The following is a 22682-nucleotide window of genomic DNA, read 5'->3' on the forward strand; positions in this document are numbered from 1 at the left end:
CAGAATCATTTCAGTATAATGTGTGTTACTTGTATTTGTGTTTGGAAGGAGTAAATGGATCTCAACTTTTCTGACAGAGTGTATCTGACCTCCACATAAAACAGTCTGTTTAGTGCCTGATCACATTCAAACATTAATTTCAGCTCTATTTTTATTACTTTTCTTCATGTATGACTTAAAGTGTACATTTTTAGGACTGTGTTCAAATTACTAAGCAGTGTAAATGTTTCACAGCAGAATATGTGTGAATCTGTAGTTGCAGGACGGGTTGTACTGGATTTACACTCTCATTCCGAAACTGGACTAAAACCTTGTGATGAAGTAATGTAGATGATTCTAACATGCTGATGTTTATGAATTAACATCATGTTACTAAATTAATCTGAGGAGAAAGATTCTTACCAGCAGCTCTGTGTTGCTCAGCCATCGTTCAGCTGTTGTAGATCTGCAGCAAACAGAAGGAAGAGACTCTTTATATAAAGGATCCTCCCTCTTTCACTTCTTTGAAACTGTCACTGTGTACTGTGCACATACATGCAACACAACAGTGACAGTTGATGGATTTCTTATAAATCATGTGGTTCATGAGAGGGCGGATCCTTTGTATAAACTCCAACCTAACCGTAAATAGAGTCTCTCCCTTCTGTTTACTGCAGATCTACAACATCTACAATACAGACACACTGGTAAGGATGGTTCTGCCTTTTATATCAAAAACAAAAGTTTGTCATTTATAGGCTGAAATATTAGACGTTGTTTCAGCAGAAGGTATCAATACATTGGAAATTTAAACTTTGTAATGAATGTGAGATTAACAGTGAAGTCAGACAGGAAGGTTTTCAATATTGTCTTGAGGTTCTCTTCATTTTTTCAAACCAATATAACCAATTTAAATTCCTGCTGATCACATTGTTGTTAAGTTCCCTCTACATAGACAGTGATAACATGGAGGTAGATCTCTGTAGGGACCCTGTTACATTTTTCACCACCGTCCCTCAGAGTCCTTGTCAGGGTTCTGTGTCTTGTTGTGTCTTGATTTTCCATGCCCTCTTGTGTCCTTTCAGTGTTTCCTGTGTTCTTCCCTCTTGTGCATGTTTGTCTCCCTCTGTCAGTATTGTTCCCTCCATGTTTTCTCCTCTGTGCCTTCGCCTCGTTATCACCCCTGTCCTCTTCCCTCCTCTCTCTCCTCACCTGGTCTTGTCCCCTCATCAGTAGCCTCTTTCACACTGCCGTTTGCATGCGCCAATTCTCCGCACCCTCCTCTGTGTGAAAGTTTCGGATGCGGAGAGGGGGGAAATTTTGCTCCGGCGCTGATCCGCCTCTGGAGGTAGTATCAGGGCCGCATTATTGGTGAGCCGTCCCAGTGTGAACGGATAATCCGGAGGTGCGGAGCGAGGGCGTGTCGGTCTGACAGTCTGATAACTGCACAGGTCCTTCACTCAACTAAATACAGAGAAATGTCCCACAAAGCAACGTTACAGGACCGAACAACAGTAACGTAGTAACTGTAACTGTCTTTGGCAACTTATATGAGGAAAACAAATACCACAGCTGTACGTGGAGAAGCGTCTGTCCTCCTGTCTGTCCTCTTTACTGTCCTGCTGTCTGTCCTCTCAGGTCTTCGTCATATTTCTGCCCGAAAAACAGCGTCTGTCACCGGCAAAAAACTTTAACTCACAGAGTGTTTGTAATGAAAATAAATCACCGCAACAGTTAGCTCTCCGGACCGAGACTTCAGTGAACTTTCCCCCAGTAAACAGCCTCCGTCCCCGCGAGTGACAGAGTCAGACAGCGTCCAGTTTACTGATGGTGATTATGTATAATTATGTAATTAAGTGCGAAAAACATAACTTTATCACTTTCCAGGATGTTTGGTGGGTCAGGATATCAATCACTACACATTATAACAGCATCCATATGATTATAAACTGTCTGCAGGTTTAGATTGACAGGGGAAAACCTGGGGGAAACACTGACGGCTAGTGTGTCATGTATCCAAGCCTCTTGTTTCCAGTCCAGTTTTTTCATTTATTTTTATTTTTTATTTTGATTTCTGGCATTTTCTATGTTTGATTTAAACTTTGCTCTTGATTTGTACTTTGCCCCTTTGTTTGCACTTTTTTCAACTATTTTGTTGCTTCTTTGTTTTTTATTCCTTGGACTCATTTTTATTTGTGCTCCTTGGGTTTTGTTTGCATTTAGCTTTGTTTTAAATTAAAGCGCGCCTTTTGTTCCTCCTGTGAGTCTGCATTTGGGTCCACCTTAATTCTACCCCAACAGTCCTCCACTGTGACTGTTTGTATAAGATATTTAAACATCTATCACAGGTCTGGTTCATGTTGTACATCATGTTCTTCATATGTTTCTCTGTCTACAGTTGGAGTCATGGGTTGTCGACATTCGACTCCTGGTAAGATGTTCAATTAACTGCAGCACACAGTCCAAAGATCCCAAATCTTAACATAGTTTAGAATAGTATGTGTAAATGCAGACTTACAATGATGCTGATGTTTGAAATATTATACATTACATTAGTCATACATTGCGTTATACAGTCACGGTTCAATTTGATAAATTCACTAAAATCTGTTTCTTTTAAACAAATTATTATAATAAATCATACATTTGCTTCTCATTTTGTCAGTAAAGGAAGCACATAGATTTACTTCAGACACACTCACACTGAGCAGTAAATCATTATTCATCATGGAACATTTTCTATGATCTTCTGACATGTCATTTCTATAAATGTCATGATGGCAACAAGAGGCTGTTGAAAGTGGAGGGCAGCATGTAGATCAGTCTATCAGAGCTGATCAGCTGTTCAAACTGCTTCAGAGACTTATTGGATCTTTAAATCTGGTTCTTTGATGACCAGGTCTGACTGAGGAAACAGACTTCAGACTTTTTTATATACTGACTTTAGTCTCTCATTGTTTGATGTAGTGATGAGTTTGGTTTTACTTTAATGATAAACTACCACTTTGATAATCATTTTTCTTTTTCACACATTGTTAGAGCCATTTTACTTTATTCTCATTAATTCTATTATACTTTTATGATATTATTGTTTGATTAATTACCTTGACAGCTGTAAGAGAATTTATATAATATTTATGGATATGTATGGTTGAATTTCTCCCTGCTGTCCTTATGATTAGCCACTGTGGTAGCCAGAGGGGAGCGACCTAATCCTCTAAATGTCTGAGTAATTGCAGACACAGGTGAAATTCAATGTGAAAAGGGGAGAGCGGTATTGTCTTTAGACCACAACGTAACAACGGTGTTGCTGGAGCCAATCCCAGCTGTCTCTGGGCGAGGGCAGGGTACTCAAGTCACCAGCTCACTGCAGGGCCCTTCACTGATAGCGAAGGCTGCCATGCAAGCTGCCACTGAGCTACTGCTAAATTTCTCTTATTCTTTACAGAACAGACACCACCTCCGCAGCCACAGCCGCCACCTCCAAGTAAGATATGAAGTTGATTTCAGACTTAATTATATCTTTAATCACACAAAATGAAACATTAAGTTTTATTTTATATATATATATATATATATATACATATACATATATATATATATATATACATGTACATATATATATATATATACATATATATATATATATATACATATATATATATATATGTACATATATAATATATATATATATATATATATATATATATATATATGTATATATATATATATATACATATATATTTATATATATATATAAATATAGTTTTTAGAAAAGTATACTTTTATGTGAATGGCACTTTGCCGCGTTGTGTGTGGAAGGTCCCTTTGTTGCACGAGCTGGAGCTGAACGAACCTACCAATCACAGTATATAGGAATATGGCTTGGGCCTGATGCAAGAAGAGAAACATTTCACAACAATGATGGCGGCGCCTGTGTAACACCGCGTAGCCGCAATAAAATAACTACATAATGTGTTTGAAATTAGCATGTTTGACTTCAAGTTGGACAAAGTCAGTGTTACCAGCATTGGATTCAGCATCATGCGGATTGTCTTGTTCTTCCATCTGTTGAAATTAGCTGATTTGCTTGAAAGGTGACGGCGATATGATCGCCACTATCCATGCGGATGATTTGTTATCGTGACGAATCTGCAAATTAACGATCAGATTGACGTCCAACACTGATGTTCCGTTGCAGTGTCACTGAGGGGAGTGGACCTCCGACGGGCCACTCAGCCTGCTTCGGGGCCGATGGTCGAGGCTAAGCTGGAGCCTCATCAGGGGTCTACCCGCCTCAGTGATATAGTCAAAAGAACATCTCTGTTGGCTAGGAGGTACAATGCAGCTAGCTTAGCAGTGCCTGCTGCATCCATGGAGTTATTATAGAAATTAATAGCCAGTAAATAACGTTTCCATGGCTGCATCCCATGGTTTGTATCTAGTAAAAAAATAATGGTGTCCCACTGTCCCCCTGTGTTTTTAACATTCCTGTTTTTCTCTACAGAACGGACACCACCTCCACAGCCACAGCCGCCCTCTCAAAGTAAGACATGAAGTTGATTTAAGACTTTATTATATAAGACACAGATGAAGTTTTCTTTTCAAATATTTACTTATGTCTGACACAATTTTCTCTTTAGCATTCAGTGAACCATGGAGGAACATAAACTGGGGGTGAGTTTACTGAAACATGTGGTGACACTTTAACAACACAAACACACACGAGTGTCCTCAGCAGAGTAAACTGACTCCAGATCAGTGTGACGCTGAAAACAGTCTGAATGCTTCATTAACTCAACAGGTGTAGGTGAGCTTAAGTAATGACCAATCACAGGACCTCCTCTAGTCCTCTTTAAAAACAGCAGACAGGTGAAACAGGAAGAGACGTTCTTCACCTCTGAATCGATACAATTCAAACTGAACTCCAACCAGCTTTGTATCACTACAATGTTTGTAGTGATACAAATGAAGATGAGATTTTCCTTTTTTTTTGTCACAGCAGCAAAGGGGATCGAGAGCATCAGTTAAAACAGTAGTAATAAATAAGTAACAGATGTATAATATATAAGTTAACAAAAAGCAGTAGAAACAATAGAAACAATAGAAATAATAAAAAGAATTCCAGAAATATTTACACTATTGCACACTGAGATAAGAAACTGCACATTGGAATGTGGTCCTGCTGCCTTCCTTCCTTCCTTCATGGGATATCTGGTTTCACACACTGTGATGTGGCTGACGACTGCATAAACATCAGAACTTTTGCAGTTCACAGTTGGCAGAGATGCATACACAGGGTTTCTGCCGGTTTGAACAAGTCAAATTTAAGACTTTTTAAGACAATTTTGAACTAAATTTAAGACCTACACGACGTACGAAAAAAAGTAAGGAAAAATGCGGTCCAAGAATTACTTTCAAAAATAACCACATTTATTGCCATTCACAGAGCAACTCAAACAACAGACCACCATCTCCGACTCACAGTCACATGCCCTCACATACTGTGGTTGGTTGGTGAGGCAGTCCAGGATCCAGGATGATAGGTTGTTATCCACCCCTGAGTGCTTCAGCTTGTCTCTCAGACACACAGTCTGTCTGGTATTGAAAGCACTGGAGAAATAAAAAAAACCTGATTCTCACAGTACTGCCAGGCTTTTCCTGATGAACAGTGGTAAATTCTCTCCATCCAGCCTGCACACTTTAAAAACTTAGATATATATTTGTTTTATCAGAGCTGTTGTATCCACAGATCTGATAGAAGAAAATCTGGGTACATCGTCTGAGGTGGAGCCCCGTTGAAAGCTGCTCAGAGGCCTTGATGAAAAAATGTTTTGCTTCCTGTCTGTAAATTTACCTGGATCTTCTGCACTGTGGGGTCCGAAGAGTGGCAACACTTCTGCCAACTGAGCAGCTCACTTCCTGTTCAGCCCTCTGATTACTTGAGTAGAGATACAATAATTTAATGATGCAGCTTCTCCAGGCTTCCCTGATGTTATCAGACTGAATGGATCAAACTGTGATGGTGGGTAACGTTTCATCTTGTGGAGGTGTTGTTACGGTTTGTATAAGATCTGAACCCAAAAGCACGATCAGAACCACAGGTCATAGTGAAATAATAGTCTTTTAATGTTCAAATGTGGCAAACAAGTGTAGGTGAGGAGGGGTAGTGAGAGGTCACGGCGTGGCTTGTGAGGTCACCGGTGAAGACGAGGGTGATGGTGGCGTGGTGTGGCGTCTGCTGCCAAGTAATGGCGGTGTTTTGGCACAGCGTAATGAGGTCCGTCTTCTCGAGCGTATTCCCTCGGCGAGGAAACACAGGAGAGCAGGCAGTAGGTCGGCAAGTCCAAAAGCAGGCGGAGGAGAAGCAAACACAGGCTGCTAGGTTAGCATGGCAATCTGAGGCGAAGTGGAAGAAACACAAGGGGGTTAGCCAAACAAGCTAAAACTGGAACACAGAGTCAAAATACAGAGGAGAGCCAGGAGGTGAACAACCACCTATACTGAAGCAACGATCTGCAGACAAGCAGGAGGGAATCCAGATGCTTTATAGGTGGTTGATTGCAGAGCAGATTCACCTGGCTGCTGCCTGTTGGAGAGAGGCCACGCCCACATGCACACACGCAGAACAGACAGGGGAAACAACACATACACCAGGAAGAAGGCAGGGCTGCCATGATGGGATCATGACAGTTGTGACTCAAATAATTATCCAGGGTTTTACAGCCGCCTCTTTCACAATGTCAGCTTATCGGAAAAAGTATTAATGGACCTGTGTTTTGTATGTATTATATTTTATACTGTTACATTTTAAGAATTGAGTTGTGTGTCTGTGGTTTATGACATAATAAAACCAAACCAATGGGTCTAATGTTTGTTTTGTTTGACAGTTGGATAATTGATGTCGAAATCAATAAAATATATTGTAACCTAAAATCAAATGTAATCTCCTCTAACAGAAACAAAGAGGTGGATCTTCAGTATGTGAGGGAGTATCAGACTAAAAGGGATGACATCAAACATCTCAGAATTCTTCTGTACGGACCCGTCGGAGCTGGAAAGTCCAGCTTCGTCAACTCTGTCAGCAGCGTCCTACGAGGCAGAATGGCTAATCTTGCTGAGGCCAGTGCAAAGGGCTCTGAGTACAGTTTCACCAAAATAGTAAGAAAACTTTTGATTTCTTTTAATTATCATCAGCAAAAGTTCATTATCTGTATAATATCACATATATAAGCAATATGGCTCCAACAGTATTTCAAACTTTAAATGTATATCAGTAGATGTTTTGGTGTTAGAAGGTTTTTGACACTGTGGGACTGATTTTACTGTTGATCAGAGTGATGATCTGTGATACACTTATTGAATTGATCCCAAACTGAACCAGAATCTGAGAAGAACATTGAAAACAACCAGGATCTATATCGATGTATTCAGGCAGGTCATGGAACACACGACAGAACCAAACATCTGTCAACGGCAGTAATTTCACTAAAACAAGGGTTTGTGTGTCTGTTACAGTATACAACTCATAAAATCAGAAAAGGAGAAGGAAACCCACAGACATATTATCCTCTTGTCTTCAATGACATCATGGGTCTGGAGGACGGGTCTGGCTCTGGAGTTCGTCCTGAAGACATCAAACTGGCCATGAAGGGACACGTGAAGGACAGTTACACGGTATAACATCACATTAATACACTTTTGACACTATCAGCAATATCAAATATATTTTGACAGACGCATCATATTAATGGCTACAAGGCGACCTTGTTGTTACCTTGTGTTGTTGTTACCATAATATTTTTGCTAGAATCTGAATAATGTAATTGGGTGTCACTAATGTAATCAGCACTGAATGTTAGAAGTAGGAACCGACCTTTGTCCACCCAGAAGGTAAATAGTTTTTGACCGCTGTCACTGCATTTAAGTTATTACCATTGTGTTTGCAGTGGAGAAATATTTAGTTTGAACATCATAAAAGACATGAGTAATGGACAATAAATGGAAAAATAAAAAAACAAGTGCATAAGATCTGATGAAATATGTGCCAGGTCATGCCAGGTATATATATATGTATATATATATATATATATATATATATATATACATAATCTATATCACAATCAATCAGAGCTGATCAATCTCGACAGTGAACCACTTAGTGTATTCACCAAGACCAAGTTTGTAGCTTTGATGATGTTGAAATCTGTGTCAAGGATCTGTTTTGAACGGTGCAAGTCATCCTAGTTTTACATTAATGCGTCCAAAACTAAAAACATGTCCACAGACATTAGTAAGAATGCTGCAGTCATTTGTATTCATGTGTCATAATTGTGTTTTAAATTGTCTTTCAGTTCAATCCTGTATCTCCACTGTCCAGTGATAAACTAGGCTACAACCCAGAACCGTCTGCAGATGACAAAGTTCATGTTCTGGTTTGTATGTTTTCTGCTAACTCAGCAGAAATTACGGAGTCAGTTCTGCAGAAGATGGCAAAGATCAGAGAGGCAGCCAGTGAGCTGGGTAAGACTATACATATAATATGTGTTCCACAGGAGGATGAGAGATTTAGTCAAACCTGTTCAGTCAACAAGTAGCTCAGTTGGTGCAGCAGGCGTCCCATGTACAGAGGCCTGGTCCTGGCTGCAGTGGACCCAGTTCAAGTCGGACCTGTGGTCCCTGCTGCATGTCATCCCAGCTCTCTTCATCATGTGTCCTGCCAGTTTCAGTCTTAATGCTGTCCTGTCCTTGATTTGGGTTTGATGAGTCAGACTGAGTGTGTTTGTGTCTGAAGGGATTCCACAGATGGCGATGATGACCAAGATCGATGAAGCCTGTGGTGAAACTGAGAAGAACCTGAAGAACGTGTACAAGAGCAAACACCTGAAGAAGAAGGTGAGCGTCTCATTCAGTCTGTACACAACTCATGGAGTTTCACTTTATAGTCCAAATATACTCAAAGTTAATGTGAGGTCCAAACTTCATGTTGATTTATGAACTGAAATGTTTCTTTAACACTCAGATGACAGACTTCAGTGCAGCAGTGGGGATCCCCATGAACCGCATCTTTCCTGTCAAGAACTACAGTGAAGAAATCGACATCAATGATGATGTTGACAGTCTGATTCTGAACGCTCTGAGACATATGATCAACTTTGGAGACGATTTCATCAACAAAATCTGATCAGCAGGAGGCTAAATCTGAATCCACCTGCATGTTTTAAAGGGTTGGAGTTCAAAGGAAACTGATTTATTATAACCTGGTTTTATCTCTATAGCTCAGCTTTGATTAGGTTGATTACAGCTTCAGCAGCTACATCAGTAATCCTGCTTTACATTAATACACGAGTGACAATAACCTGATGACATCACAATAGTACAACAGTCACAGTTATTACAGAATACTTTTAATTCATTAACTATATTTTTCTGATTATACTTGCATGCTTTTACTGAAGTAACACTGTCAATAAAATTACTTTTGTGTAATTTTGTCATATTAATGAGAACATAAACTGAAATATTTGGGCATTTTAGGGGCAAAGTAAATGATCTATTAAGTAATAATGATGTGCTCATTGTATTTCACACTTGTAATTTGCTACCAAAATGTAACATAGCATACTACTGGATAAATTTCAATAAATCAGTTGCTTTTGCCTTCTCTTGTGGCAGTTGTGAGAATTATTATTATTATTATTATTATTATTATTATTATTATTATTAATATTATTATAACAGCTGGATTCAGGCAACAGGAACAAGAATCAAAAATCAACCAAGAAGCAAGAGTTTAATAACATACTAACAAGGGAGTAGGTTTGATTTTGAGATTGGTGGGGACACAAAAGTGCTCCAAGGCAGCACTCCTGAAAGTTGAAGTTTTTTTTACATTAGCAATCATAATTTCACGTCATGCAGATGTTATAGGTTAAAGCAACTAATGAAAGACAAGGAGGCAACTTTGAAGAGTTTTAAAGCCACATGGGTGAAGCATTGCTATTCAGATCATCATCACACTAACATTTGTCACAGTGCTGAATCTCATGACTAACATATCCATCATAAATTTTAACCTCACCTGTGAATTTCCAGCCTCTCTTTCAGCTTCTCCTCTGACATCTCCTCCAGCTTCTCTTCCTTCATCTGCTCCAGCCTCTCTGCTGTCTGTCACCTTACAAAAATATGTTGATGCATGACATATGAACAGATACATTAGGCAGAAGAGAAGGTGGAGAGAGAGGAGGAGGGGAGGAGAAAGCTATAGAGAGTGACACAGCTTGCAGCTTGTGGGAACAGAAAACAAAAACAAAGGTTAGAGAAATGCAATATCAGAAAAAACAGATTGTTTCTCGTCGGCAGCACAGCACACATTAATATTACTTAATATTAATTAATTATATTTTATAATGATAAAATCACATGATCATCTAGGACATGGGTATTTAAATACAAATCTTAAAGGGCCACAAAGATTTTTTTCAATGACTCAAAGGTCCATGTATTGAGGTCGGTCAGGCCACATGCAATAATACTGTAATATTCAAAACAAAATGTCCTTTTCATTCTAAACAACAAAATACGAACTAAAATAAAATGTAATTTCCATTTTAACATAAATTAAAATACATAGTTGAATATTTCCTCTTTTTGTTTGCCTTTAATCATTGTGTCCATCACTTCAGTCATGCATTATTTTATTTCATTGTGACATAGATGTGACAAGAATCCTGCTTGCAGCTTGATATGACGATTTCAGTGCATTTTTTTGGGTTTTGCTTATCTCTGAATTTTGAGGAAATGTCTCTTCAAAATTCCTATGCTTCGTCTCATAATGCCGTTTCAAATTGGAAATCTTCATCGCAGCTTCTCTTGGCATATTGTAACGCCCCTTGTGGACTGTGGCGCAATGACTCTTGGGTATTCTGTTGGTGTTGGTGTAATTATGGTTCGTGAATGTGTTTGTGAATAAGATGATATGTAAGATGGTTGTGGGTTAATTCACGTCATTTGTTCTGTGATTAAATGGTGTTGAGTTTTAACAAGGATGATACAAATGTTGGCACCGTGAGTGAAAGGGTGTTTGCCGGGAGAAACTCCCCGTCCATTACACTTTGTCTACGTTTGAAAATACATTATGAAACTAGCAAGAACTTCTTTAACAACGTAAGATTAAGTATGTGTTACCACTGCACTGTCAGATTGTGGGGCTTGTCCTGGTAGGAGCGAGAGTGAATGCAAATTTGAAGTTCCTATTTCTTTGAGTTGCAGATTTTCACTATCCACTTTGTTATAGCAGTTTACTTTGAACACGCTATTTTCAATCTCTTACCACCGGCAAAATGGTAAATACGCGAACTGCTCCGAAAACGAAAGTAAAGTTAAAAGTTGCGCTCGCAGCAGTGAGTGACCCAGCTGTCTGTGTATCGTTTGCATGGAGACAAGTCCCGGTGTACACGTGCTGACCCAACCAAAACACATGATGAAGGAATAACAGTTCGGGGGCCACAAACGCCTATTGAGGACCGCTGATCTAGAATGTGAGGTTTTATTATATTTCCACCAATATTTCATTTGTGTTTTTAAACCGTTGCTCCTACACAAATACATGAAAATAAGAATTAAAAATAACTTTAAAAAAGTGTATCTTTTTGGCAATTAATATTCTCTTTTATTCAACATCTGTATTGTTGAGCCTCTACCTATACACCCTTGAAGTATCTTACACTTTGACTCCTAAAGAAGTCTCTTATATCCAGATTTCTTTTCTTTGACATCCTTCAAATCCTATACAGCACACACGCACGCACACACGCAAACAGACATAAACACAAATGTAAATGACACCACTGATATTAAAATCCGTCTAGCTGACGTGACCCAGGAAGAACAAATGCCGAACATGCTGACAACTTACACTCGCAGTTGCAGATAACATGCACTGCCTCTCGTCCGGTCAAACTAGCAGGTTGCATGTAGCTTTTACAAGCAGAAGGAGTGACAGTGGGGACAGCCAATCACATGTAAGTTAGCGAGAAACCGGCAGCCGATCAGGGAGCGATATTTATGTTAGAGGCGGGACTTCTAGCAGAGACCGACATTTAACCCTTTGTGTGCCATAATCATTGACTAAACATACGGACGGCGGTTGTATTGATAGTGACTACACAGTAGTGGCTGAATATTGGTAGGGACGTGTCCCTAGCGTCCCTACCCAATTCTACGCCCTTGCATACTGACCACACTTTTATACTTTAAAGAAAAATACTACTGGCTGATAAAGCTGATGGAGGCAGGAGTAGATGTTAACAACTATATTGTCACTCATCTACACTTGATTCCTCCTTTTGACAAAGACGTAGCTACGTTTTTTTCTCTTGTTTGAGAGAGTGGCTGACGCACAAGGCTGGCTTAGTTCATGCCGTACGCTTATGCTTCAGTACGTTCTTACGGGGAAAGCTCAGCAGGCTTTCTCTGCTGTGAGTTTAGAAGACTCTCGTAATTATGAAACTTTAAAAGCTTCAGTCTTGCGAGCATTCGAGTTGATTCTAGAGGCTTATCGTTAACGTTTTAGGAACATGAGAAAACGTTCAGGCCCAAGCAATGTGGAGTTTGTCAGAGATTTGCGCTTGCAGTGCCACAGTGGTGCTTTGCCCCTAATGTTAAGACCTATGACACCTTCAAAGATCTAATTGTCCTCAAGCAGTTCAAGAGCACATTGCCAGAGCATGTTGCGACATACGTTGCGGCGAAACAGGCTAAGAACGAGGCCGAGGCTGCTGTTTTGGTAGATGAGTACGAGTTAACTCACAGAGCTGACGTGTGCTCATCACAGGGACAAAAAGTCTCTGTTTTTCTTATGTGAAGCCTGACATGTTGGCAGCATCACCTTTTAACTTGGATGTTAATTCACATTCTATGGGACCGAATTCCTAAAATTACTCTCCATTCATTTCAGATGGATTTGTTTCCTCATTGGGCAGTGACAAAAACATTCCTGTAAAAATCCTGCATGACACAGGAGCGTCATAATCTTTCATTTTGGACTCTGTACTGATCTTGATCCCACTACTTTTGAAGTCCCTTTACACAAGATCATGCTATACTCAGAGTAAGTTGGGGGGGGGCTCAGTGATTCTGGAAAAAACTATGCAGGTGGACATGTTTGGCAGAGTAACCCTGTGCCAGTAGTGCTGTCTTCTCCTCAAATGAGAAATGAAACTGATGGCTCTGTGTTTTCTTTGTTAAGAAGACACAGATGTTAAAGGAGAACTTCGGCCATTTTTAACCCATTTCCCTGTTGATCGAGGTTACCGAGTGCTGTCATTAGGAAAAATAACCAGAACATTTAGCACAATATTTACCGAGTAACACAACGGCAGCTAAAGCGAACCTATGGGGGCAGACATAACCGAAAGTGAAACTTAAGGTCAATATTGTGCAAAAAATTCTCTTTATTTTTCCTACTGACAGCACTCGGTAACCTCGATCAACAGGGAAATGGGTTAAAAACGGCCTTAGTTCTCCTTTAAGACAGTTGGGGAGTGATTTGGGGGATATAGGGATTGATTGGGTGTATAAATGGGAATTTAATTACATTTTGTGGGTTTTTTTTGTACATTTTGTGTGTCCCTTTAATCACTTTGTTGCCCATTAGACACATTTGATGAACTTGTTTTTTTTGGTATAATGGTTGTAGGCATAATGACTTGTGATAGCCTACAAGCCTCTTGTTTAGGGGGAGGGTGTTACGGCCCCCTCGGCCTCTCATCCATGTTCTGCTGTAATGTGTTTATTTCTGTTCTCGCGTCTTGTAGGCCTGATCCTGTGTGTTCGCTGGCACATGGGGATGTCCCAGCGTGCGGGGTGTCTCACAGCCGAGGACATAAAAGGGGCCTGGCCTTTGAAATGAGCGGCAGAAACTTTGCTTCGTCTTGAAATTTTGCTTTGTTGTTCTGTTTGATGTTGAGATTGATCTGAAATCGAGATGTTTGTTTCATGGAATCAAAACAATAGATGTGAAACTGTTTCTTTGTTACTTGAGCTGGTAAAAATGGGCCATCGTAATGTGAACTACCTTGATCATAGTACACAGAACGAGATAATCGACTGTCTGGCAGAAATGGTCCACACCTCAATAATAAGTGAGGTTTCCCAAACTGACGCTTTCAGCATTTTATTTAATGAAACAAAAGACATTAGCAAGAAGGAAGAGATGTGTTTTGTAATTAGGTATTATTATGCAGGAGAATTACATGAAAGTTTCCTAACATTTCAAGTGACAGAGCATCTTGATGCTGCAGCACTATCACAAAAATTAATACAGTTCTTGCAAAAGTAATTGCCTTGATTACAAAAACCACCTTGTAGGACAAGCTTGTGATGATGCCTCTGTAATGAGTGGTAAAAACACTGGTGTGCAGAGTCTACATTTGCATTCTACGTTCACTGCAATGCACATTGTTTGAATTTAGTGTTAGTGGACACTGTGAGAAGCATCCCCGAAGCCTACTGTTTGTTTTCTCTTGTATGTGTTTGTCTCAGGGTCGTATGTGCACCAAAGGTGGTTAGAGGTACAGAGGGAGATGTTTGCGGGGACAGCCCCAAGAGAGTTGCAAAGGCTGATAGAGACACGGTCGGCATGTAGGTACAAGTCTTGCAAGAAAGTGATGGAGAGACTGCCAGCCATCATACAACTACTGAGAGAAATATCTGAAGACAGAAATGGTGACAGAGCTGTGGAGGCAAGAGGTCTATTAGCCCAAATAGATTTTAAGTTTGTTGGCCTTCTTGTATCATTCACCAACATTTTTGGTGAGGTAAAATTTCTTTCCGATGTTCTACAATCCCCACAACTCAACTTGGGCCGACTGTTACACTTGTTGATTCTCTCGTTGACACGTTGAGCAGTCTTAGAGAGGGAGCTCTAGCCTAGCAGGGTATTACATTTCCACTCCAATTGTTCAAAAACAGAGAAACACGGACAAGGAGTCATTTCGTAAAGGTTAATTCATTCCAGTTGTTGTGCTTCTCTCAGAAGTAAAGAGGAAATATTCTAAAGAGAACTGTGTTATAATGGAAGGCATACAGCTTAAACGAATCCTGGAAAGGTAGAAAACTAGTGGTTTGAAAATCCCAAAGAGTTCGATGGAGCTCACAGTATTCCTTGAGCCATATAGTGAGGTGTTTGACACAATGTTTAAACTTGAGAAATACCATGAGTGATTGAGTAACTTGGGTGTCTTGAGTGTTGAGTCAAAAAGAGCAAAGAGCCTAAACCTCAATGATTTTGTTGATGTTTTCACCAAAAGACATGATGAGATGAGAATTGCACTTTGTTAGAATTTTACTAGTTGATAAAATTGCACTTTTTGTTTGTGGATACACCCTGTTCATTTTTCCCGATGTATGTTTTATGACAGCAAATGAAGCTGTATTGAAAATTATTTGAAAATGTTTGTGTTTTTCTGAAACGTTTGTGTGTTTCTCAAACTTGAGGTAAATGTGTTGGATGCATCTTGTCTTTTTAATGAAAAAAAGTCAAGGGGAATGCAATACACAGCTACAGACTGGAGCTGAATCTGAGTTGCCACAAGAAGGGCCAATTTGATGTGCCACCCTAAGATTTTCACTGGCCCCGTCTGGCCCCCCCCTATGAAAATATTATGGGGGCGCCACTGGCCCTCGGGATGTTGAGCTGTGTATCCATTTGGCACAACAGCACTTTTGAGTCAGTTGGTCTTCATCCTTAAAGACATTTCTAATGTGACAAATAAAATGTTCCTCCGCTGCAGCTCCTTTTTAATTCTGTGTCGGTGTATTAGCATACAGCTCTGGGTTTTCACGAATGGAAACGATTAGTGTGGTTATTATCCCCCCTCCCATTGGTGTTCATGAACGTCCAGACAACTGTGACATGAAGATCAGTGCTGATAGGCTTTCACGACATAGCGTCACGCCAAATCCTGACTTGATTTTCAACTCAAGCGTATGTATGTTGCAAATACCTGCAATGTGTATCTTTTCATTCACTATGTATGCAATCTAGACGTGCAAATAATTCACCTCACGCTTGGACTGAACTCCCCATAAGGCTGCATGCACTGGCTGTTAATGTCTCACACTGCTTTAGGACAATGTGAATAAATGTATACAATATGTGCTTTGTAACCTCCATCTCACTCCCCTAACACCTTGTTTTCTGTGTCAGAAATATGTATTTTCTTTATCTTTTGCCGAGTTGTGGCCATGATTCGCTGTAAAGAACCATTGACCAGCAGGCTTATTTCCATGCATTAACATTCGTAAGGCACTTTGCATTGACCGTTTATGGTTAAATGTGAGTCTGGAGGGGGTGGAATAAGAGCTGGAGCCATGGGTTCACACTTCCAAGTTGATCTGACATTTATAAAGGGAAGTTGTGCATTGTTTAAGACATGCCAGGTTTTTATAAATCAGAATGTTTATTGCATACAGTCATGGTCAAAAGTTTACATAGGCTTGCAAAAAGCTCGGCATTGATCTGACAGAGCACATTATTAATTTGAAAAAGTCAGGGAAGTCACTTGAACCAATTTCAAAGCAGTTACAGATCCCAAGGTCAACAGTGCAAACAACTGTATGTATAACGTGCACGACAAAGTTGTATCACTGCCACGATCAGGAAGAAATGCATACTATCACCTGCTCGGGCGGCTGTGGCTCAGTGGGTAGAGTGGGTTGTCTAGTGGTCAGGCTCAAATCCCGGCTCCCCCTAACTGCATGTCGAAGTGTCCTTGATCAAGATACTGAACCCCAAATTGCTTCTGATGAGCAGTTGGCGCCTTGCATGGCAGCCTCCGTCATCAGTGTATGTGTGTGAATGGATGAATGTGGCACGTATTGTAAAGCGCTTTGAGCTGTTGTTAGACTGGAAAAGCGCTCGAGTGAAGAGTAAACTAAAAACCAACAAAAAACAAGTCTGCCATGAATTAGAAGCTGCTGGAAGACAGGAGACAGTGTTTTACATCAACATGAGCTGAGAGGCTGCCGTGCAAAAAAGAAGCCCTTTCTACAGATGTGGCAACTTAAAGCTTGGCTGAGAATTGCTGCAGATCACATGGACAAAGATAGACCTTCTGGAGGAAAACTCTGTGGTCACATGAAATAAAAATGTAGTTGTTTGGCCACCTTGATTGGCAACAGGTTTGGAGGAGTTAACGTGAGGCCTTTAACCCAAGAACACCACACCTGCTGCTAAGCATAGTGCTGTGGGGCTGTTTTGCTACCAGCCGATATGCTGCTCTCAGTAAAGACATGACACAAGACACATGAAGATACTGACAATGTGTGGTAGGAACATTTGACTGTGCTTTATTTAAAGTGGTCAAACAAGTTTCAGGAGTTTAGCTTACTGGATAGATTTATCACATTTAGCATCTCCTGTCTCCGGTGAGTCTGGTATGGCTCCCTTGAGGGAGGGGCCACTCCTCTGACTGCATTCTTTCTTATATCAGTGCTTGGTAGTTGAAGTATGTCTCTTTGACATCAAAAGAAAGCCACTTGTCTGGGAATTGGCATGGGGTTCAGTCAAATCATATTCCAAGTCAATGGTTGACCGTTGTGTATTATTGTGTGTGGGTTCCTGATACTGCTTCCAAGCCTTTCTGCTCTCTGGGGTAATGTCACTGCAGGAAATATCATGATACATTAAAGCAGCAAAAATAAAAGCTGTATCAAAAACTTGACAGAACAGAGAAATTTCTCCAGAGGGAGCAGAATTTAACTTTTTTGTTTCTAAAATAAAATGTTACAGCCTGACTAAACTCCCTGTAAATGACTGGCTCAATAAACTGAGCAGGGCCTGTTCTTGGCATTGGCTGTAGAGGTGGTCGCCTGGAGTGCCACATGCTGGAGGGCCGCCGCAAATCTTTTCTTTTTTTTTTTTAACTTTGTTCAGGGTTTGTCAAGTTGTGTTTTTAGAACATGTGCAGCCTTCCCATTTGAAAGAGACCGACACATCTTCAAGTTATGAACTGGATTCCACCAAATGACCAAAAAGTTATTTTCCTTTACCTTCTATTATTTTTGAAAGACTTAGCAGTTCAGTTTAGCAGTTTCATTTGTTTAACTCATCATTAGTTATTTGCCAATTTGCCAATAAGTTGTAAGACCACTAGTCTTTAATTGTAGGACTATTAAGCTGCTACACTGACGTGTCCAGAAATCGTGTTGTCTCTGCTGTTACAATGTACACTGATCAGCCATAACTTTATGACCACTGACAGGTGAAGTGAACAACACTGATTATCTCTTCATCACCCACCTGTTAGTGGGTGGGTTAGGGAGCAAGTTGTGTTTTTAGAGGTGGTCGCCTGGAGTGCCACATGCTGGGGGGCCACCGCAATTCTTTTCTTGTTGTCTTGAGTTGTGTGCTAATGTTACTTAATATAAGCCGAAAATCCCCGGTTATGAATACCTGATTAAGAAACTGTCATTTGAAAATTAGTTTGCTTTGGTGCAGTTCAATCTTAAAAGTAAAGAAAAGAGGTTTTGACAAGTGTTGATGAAGTAGAAGAAGAGTGTGTGGGTTTACCAGGCAGAAATAATAAAGATGCCGAGGTAAAGGCTAACTCACCGGACGTCTCCTGAGTGCGTCAATATGAACATAAAGCATTCTACAAAATCACAACGTCCTGTTTGATGTTCATCTTCTCTTCCATGAGACTCAGTCAGGGTTACTGGTGTGTCCAAGAAATGGTGAGGCAGTTGAACAAATACAAAAAGTGTAAAAAGCTCATTGTAAATAATCTGGTTTTGATGACTAGTTCTGGTTTTTAATGTCTTGATGTGGAGCAACAAGCAACAGAACAGCTCTTAGTCATTATTGAAGCAGATAAATAACTGTGACGTTTCTTAAAGTCATTTAATTTAATCAACAGTCCTGTTCACATATGTGTCAAATACTATCTTTAGAAACATGTTAACCCTGCTACAGTTAATGAAATATCTGCTGTACAAAACTTCATCATGGGTGTCAGTCATCCTGTTTTAACAAGTGTTTTCTGTGAACACATCTTCTTCATTCATTGAGTACTGATCCAGTTCTGAAGACCTGTTCACACCTGTATTTTGTCCCAAGTATAGATCAACAGTGATCATACACCAAAAAGCAAACACCTCATGCCAGTTTAGTCCGTTTCATGCACAAAACAGCTTTATCTCAGCTCAATAAATTTAGCTCAATAGATACTATAAAAAAAACAAAAAAACTTGCAGCTTTAACTACACTTCAGGTGTCATCGCGTGACAGGACAGCACCATCTATCTTTTTTCAAAATCTGTTTTAAAATGCCTGACGTCATTGAGTGACATGGCCGCTCCCTCTATCTTTTTTCCAGATCTGTTTTAGAATGCCTGGCGTCATTGAGTAATGTGGACGCCCAGGTATTTGAAGCTGCTCACCCTCTCTACTTCAAGGTCCCGGGTGTACAGTGGCCGAGGCGGTCTCCTCTTCTTCCTCATGTCCACTATCATCTCCTTCGTCTCATCTGTGTTGAGGGTGAGGTTGTTGTCCTCACACCATGACACCAGACTGGCCACCTCCCTCCTGTAGGCCACTTGGTCCCCTCAGTGATGCATCCTATCACTGCGGTGTCGTCTGCAAACTTTAAGATGATGTTGCCTTTGTGGGAGGCGACACAGACATAATGAACAGGGTGTAGAGGATGGGGCTGAGGATGCATCCCTGTGGAGTGCCAATGTTTGTGATGATGCTGGCTGAATTCCTATTTCCAATCCTGACAGACTTGGGCCTGCCAGTCAGAAAGTCTAGGATGTCAGTCACAGAGGGTGGGGTGCAGACCAAGTGTAGACAGTTTGTTGGTGAGTTTGTCAGGGATGACTGTATTGAAGGCAGAGCTCTAGTCCTGTAGTCAGCTGTAGTTTATGATACTGATACTTCCTCTTGTCATATAATTATTCACATGTTGGCACCAAACAATCATGGTCTTTTTATTTTGTATTTATAATTTACAGTTTACAATTCAACACAAGGTCCAACAAAACAAAAAACAGGACAGCAAATCCCCTCCAACCGCAGCCCATCCCCCCTTTCCCCAAATACCAGATTTACAGTGTTGACAGCATAAAATACAGAACTCACATAGCCAGACATGAACAAAATAAAATAAATTATATATAATTATATATATATATATATACACATATACACATACACACCAGGGATAAAAAATTAGCACCCGCCAAATGCGGGTGAGTTTGTGTGCTGGCGGGTGAATTCAATCAGTTTACCAGCCACTGTGGCGGGTTCAATCCGATCACTGGTCACGGTCTGCAGATTACCTCCGCTCTCCTCGCACAGTTACCACACACGGGCTTGTGGCATTTCAAGTGTCCAATGTTTGGTTCTGTTTGCAGCTCTTTCGGACCAGCACTGCCTCCGTGTCCGTGTCTGCTGCTGTTGCTGCTGCTGCGGTGGTGGCTTCCACTGCTGCCCACCTTGTGACGGCTGCCGCGGCTCCTTTCCCCTCCATGTTTTATACACTGAAGTATATATTAAAACTTAGGCAGCATATTTGTCTTTACTGCATTAATTCTTCCGCCCAAAGAGAGAGGAAGTGGATCCCATCATTCAATATCCTGAGTTAAATTAGATAACAGGGGCTGACAGTTAGCAGCATGAGAATCTTTATGTTTATTTGGAATCGATATGCTGAGGTATTTGGATTTTTTAGGGCTAATTTTAAAGGGAAGTGAATTCAAGGATGTCTCACCATTACTAGCACCAATAGGCATCAGCTCGCTTTTCTGAATATTGACTCTGTAGCTGGATAGTTTGCCAAATTCTGTTAGCAAGGCCATTAGCTTAGGAAGACTCAAAAGAGGTTGTTATATATATAGCAGCATGTCGTCCGCGTAAAGCGAGACTGTGCCTCCCCTGCTCATTGAATTCCTTTAATATCAGCATGTTGCCTGATAATAAAATAAAATCCGGGCCCGGGCACTTGCCGCTTTGCATAGATCCGACTGCAGATATTATCTCCAGGGCCGAGAGGTCCTTCTCCAACGTATCAGCTATGCTTGGGTCTGACCGGGCGCTCACACCAAAAGCGACTTGAGCGGCCGCGGCGACCAGCTGCCATTCATTTTCAATGTACGCTGGCGATGAGGAGCGACCAGAGCGATCGGCGGCGTGAGCAACGCGATTTCAGCGACGCAAGCAACGCGATACGAGCTATGCGAGCTACGACAGTTGACAGACGCTCAACTTTATGCAAATGAGCAGCGGCGCGACCGCAGCGACAGCCAATTGGGGGCTGATCTGGATTCCGAAGGCGGAAAAAGGCGGAAAATCAAATCAAACAATGGATGAGAAACTAATAATTGCGGTTTCCCAGAACTATATGACACCAGCCTGTTTGTCTATAGAGACAACAGGAAAAAAATGAGGCTTGGAGGAAGTCTGCAGACGTTGTGGGACTGTCTGGTGAGTTGTAGGTTACTGTAGGAAGGCTACATGTAAATAAATGCAGATCATAGGTGACATGCTGTGTCTATATGCAGAGGGGGAGATAGAGATGTTGTGTATTGTAGGAAGCTGGAAATAACGCTGGAACCAAAAGGATTATTATATATATCCTATATAAGACCTATACCTGCTGCTTGAAAGACCCGCCCCTTGGGTCGCTTTAGTCGCTTCAGTCGCTGCCACCCAGGCAACTGCAGCGACGCGATGTGAGCGACCAGAGCGACCACAGGCGATTTTATCACTTTTGGTGTGAGCGCCCTGTAAGGATGGAACATGTAGGGGTCTTGAAAAATCCTCCACCGTGGAGGGTGTTGTTGAGGCTCTCTCTATTCTTCAAAGCTGGTTCATCATTGATTACAGGTATAGTCTGATTGGCAGTTCTTTGTCGTAACTGATGATCGAGAATTCTTCCAATTTTTTCTCCATGTTCGTAGCATTCGTGTCGAGACTTGGAGAGGAGGTATTCAGCTTGCTGTTTTGATAGGATATCAAATTCGGTCTGCAAGGACAGAAGCTTTTTCATTATGTCAGCAGAGGGTTGATGACTGTATAATATATCTAGCTCTAGTATCTGATCTGTTAGTTCTTTAAGGTATGCTTTATTAGTTTTCTTTTTATTTGCACGATAAGAAATGATCTGGCCCTGTAGACATGCTTTTAGAGATTCCCATATTGTTGAACAGGACATTCCTGGCGTTTGATTAGTATCAAGAAATAATTTTATTTCAGATGAAATAAATTGATAAAAGACTCTTCTGATAAGAGAAGAGGATAAAGTCTCCAACGGCGGTAGCCATACTGTGTTTTAAGTATGCAGATATTCAAGGTTAAGGGACCATGATCTGAAATGACTATGGCTTCATAATCACACTTGATTACAGCAGAAAGAAGTCTTTTATCCAGGAAAAAAGTATCTATACAAGAGTAACTCTTATGAACTGGGGAGTAAAAGGAGTATGCCCTAGAAGTGGGATTACAAAAACGCCACACATCCGCTATACCATATGTTTTAAGAAAAAGCAGGAAAGTGCATGCTGATTTAGACAGAGAAGTCTTTTTGGAGGAGCTGCGATCCAAGGCAGGGGACAGTATTTAATATATATCACCACCAAGGATAAGATGGTGTGATGTCATGTTTGGTAAGCAAGAAAAAAATTTGAGAAGAATGCTGGAT

At 40.7% G+C, this 22682-nt stretch overlaps 1 protein-coding gene across 1 annotated transcript; it reads left to right on the forward strand.

Annotated features, from left to right (window-relative positions):
* Positions 1–647: 647 nt before the first annotated feature.
* Positions 648–9605, forward strand: LOC115587597 (interferon-induced protein 44-like). Its single transcript, XM_030427515.1, has 10 exons — positions 648–686; positions 2378–2410; positions 3428–3466; positions 4487–4525; positions 4623–4656; positions 6939–7140; positions 7498–7656; positions 8334–8502; positions 8774–8874; positions 9002–9605. Exons 2-10 carry the CDS (start codon positions 2386–2388, stop codon positions 9161–9163), a joined length of 930 nt encoding a protein of 309 aa, XP_030283375.1. The 5' UTR covers positions 648–686; positions 2378–2385; the 3' UTR covers positions 9164–9605.
* Positions 9606–22682: the final 13077 nt, after the last annotated feature.

The sequence above is a fragment of the Sparus aurata genome, chromosome 9 (genome assembly GCF_900880675.1).
Source record: "Sparus aurata chromosome 9, fSpaAur1.1, whole genome shotgun sequence".
NCBI lineage: Eukaryota > Metazoa > Chordata > Actinopteri > Spariformes > Sparidae > Sparus > Sparus aurata.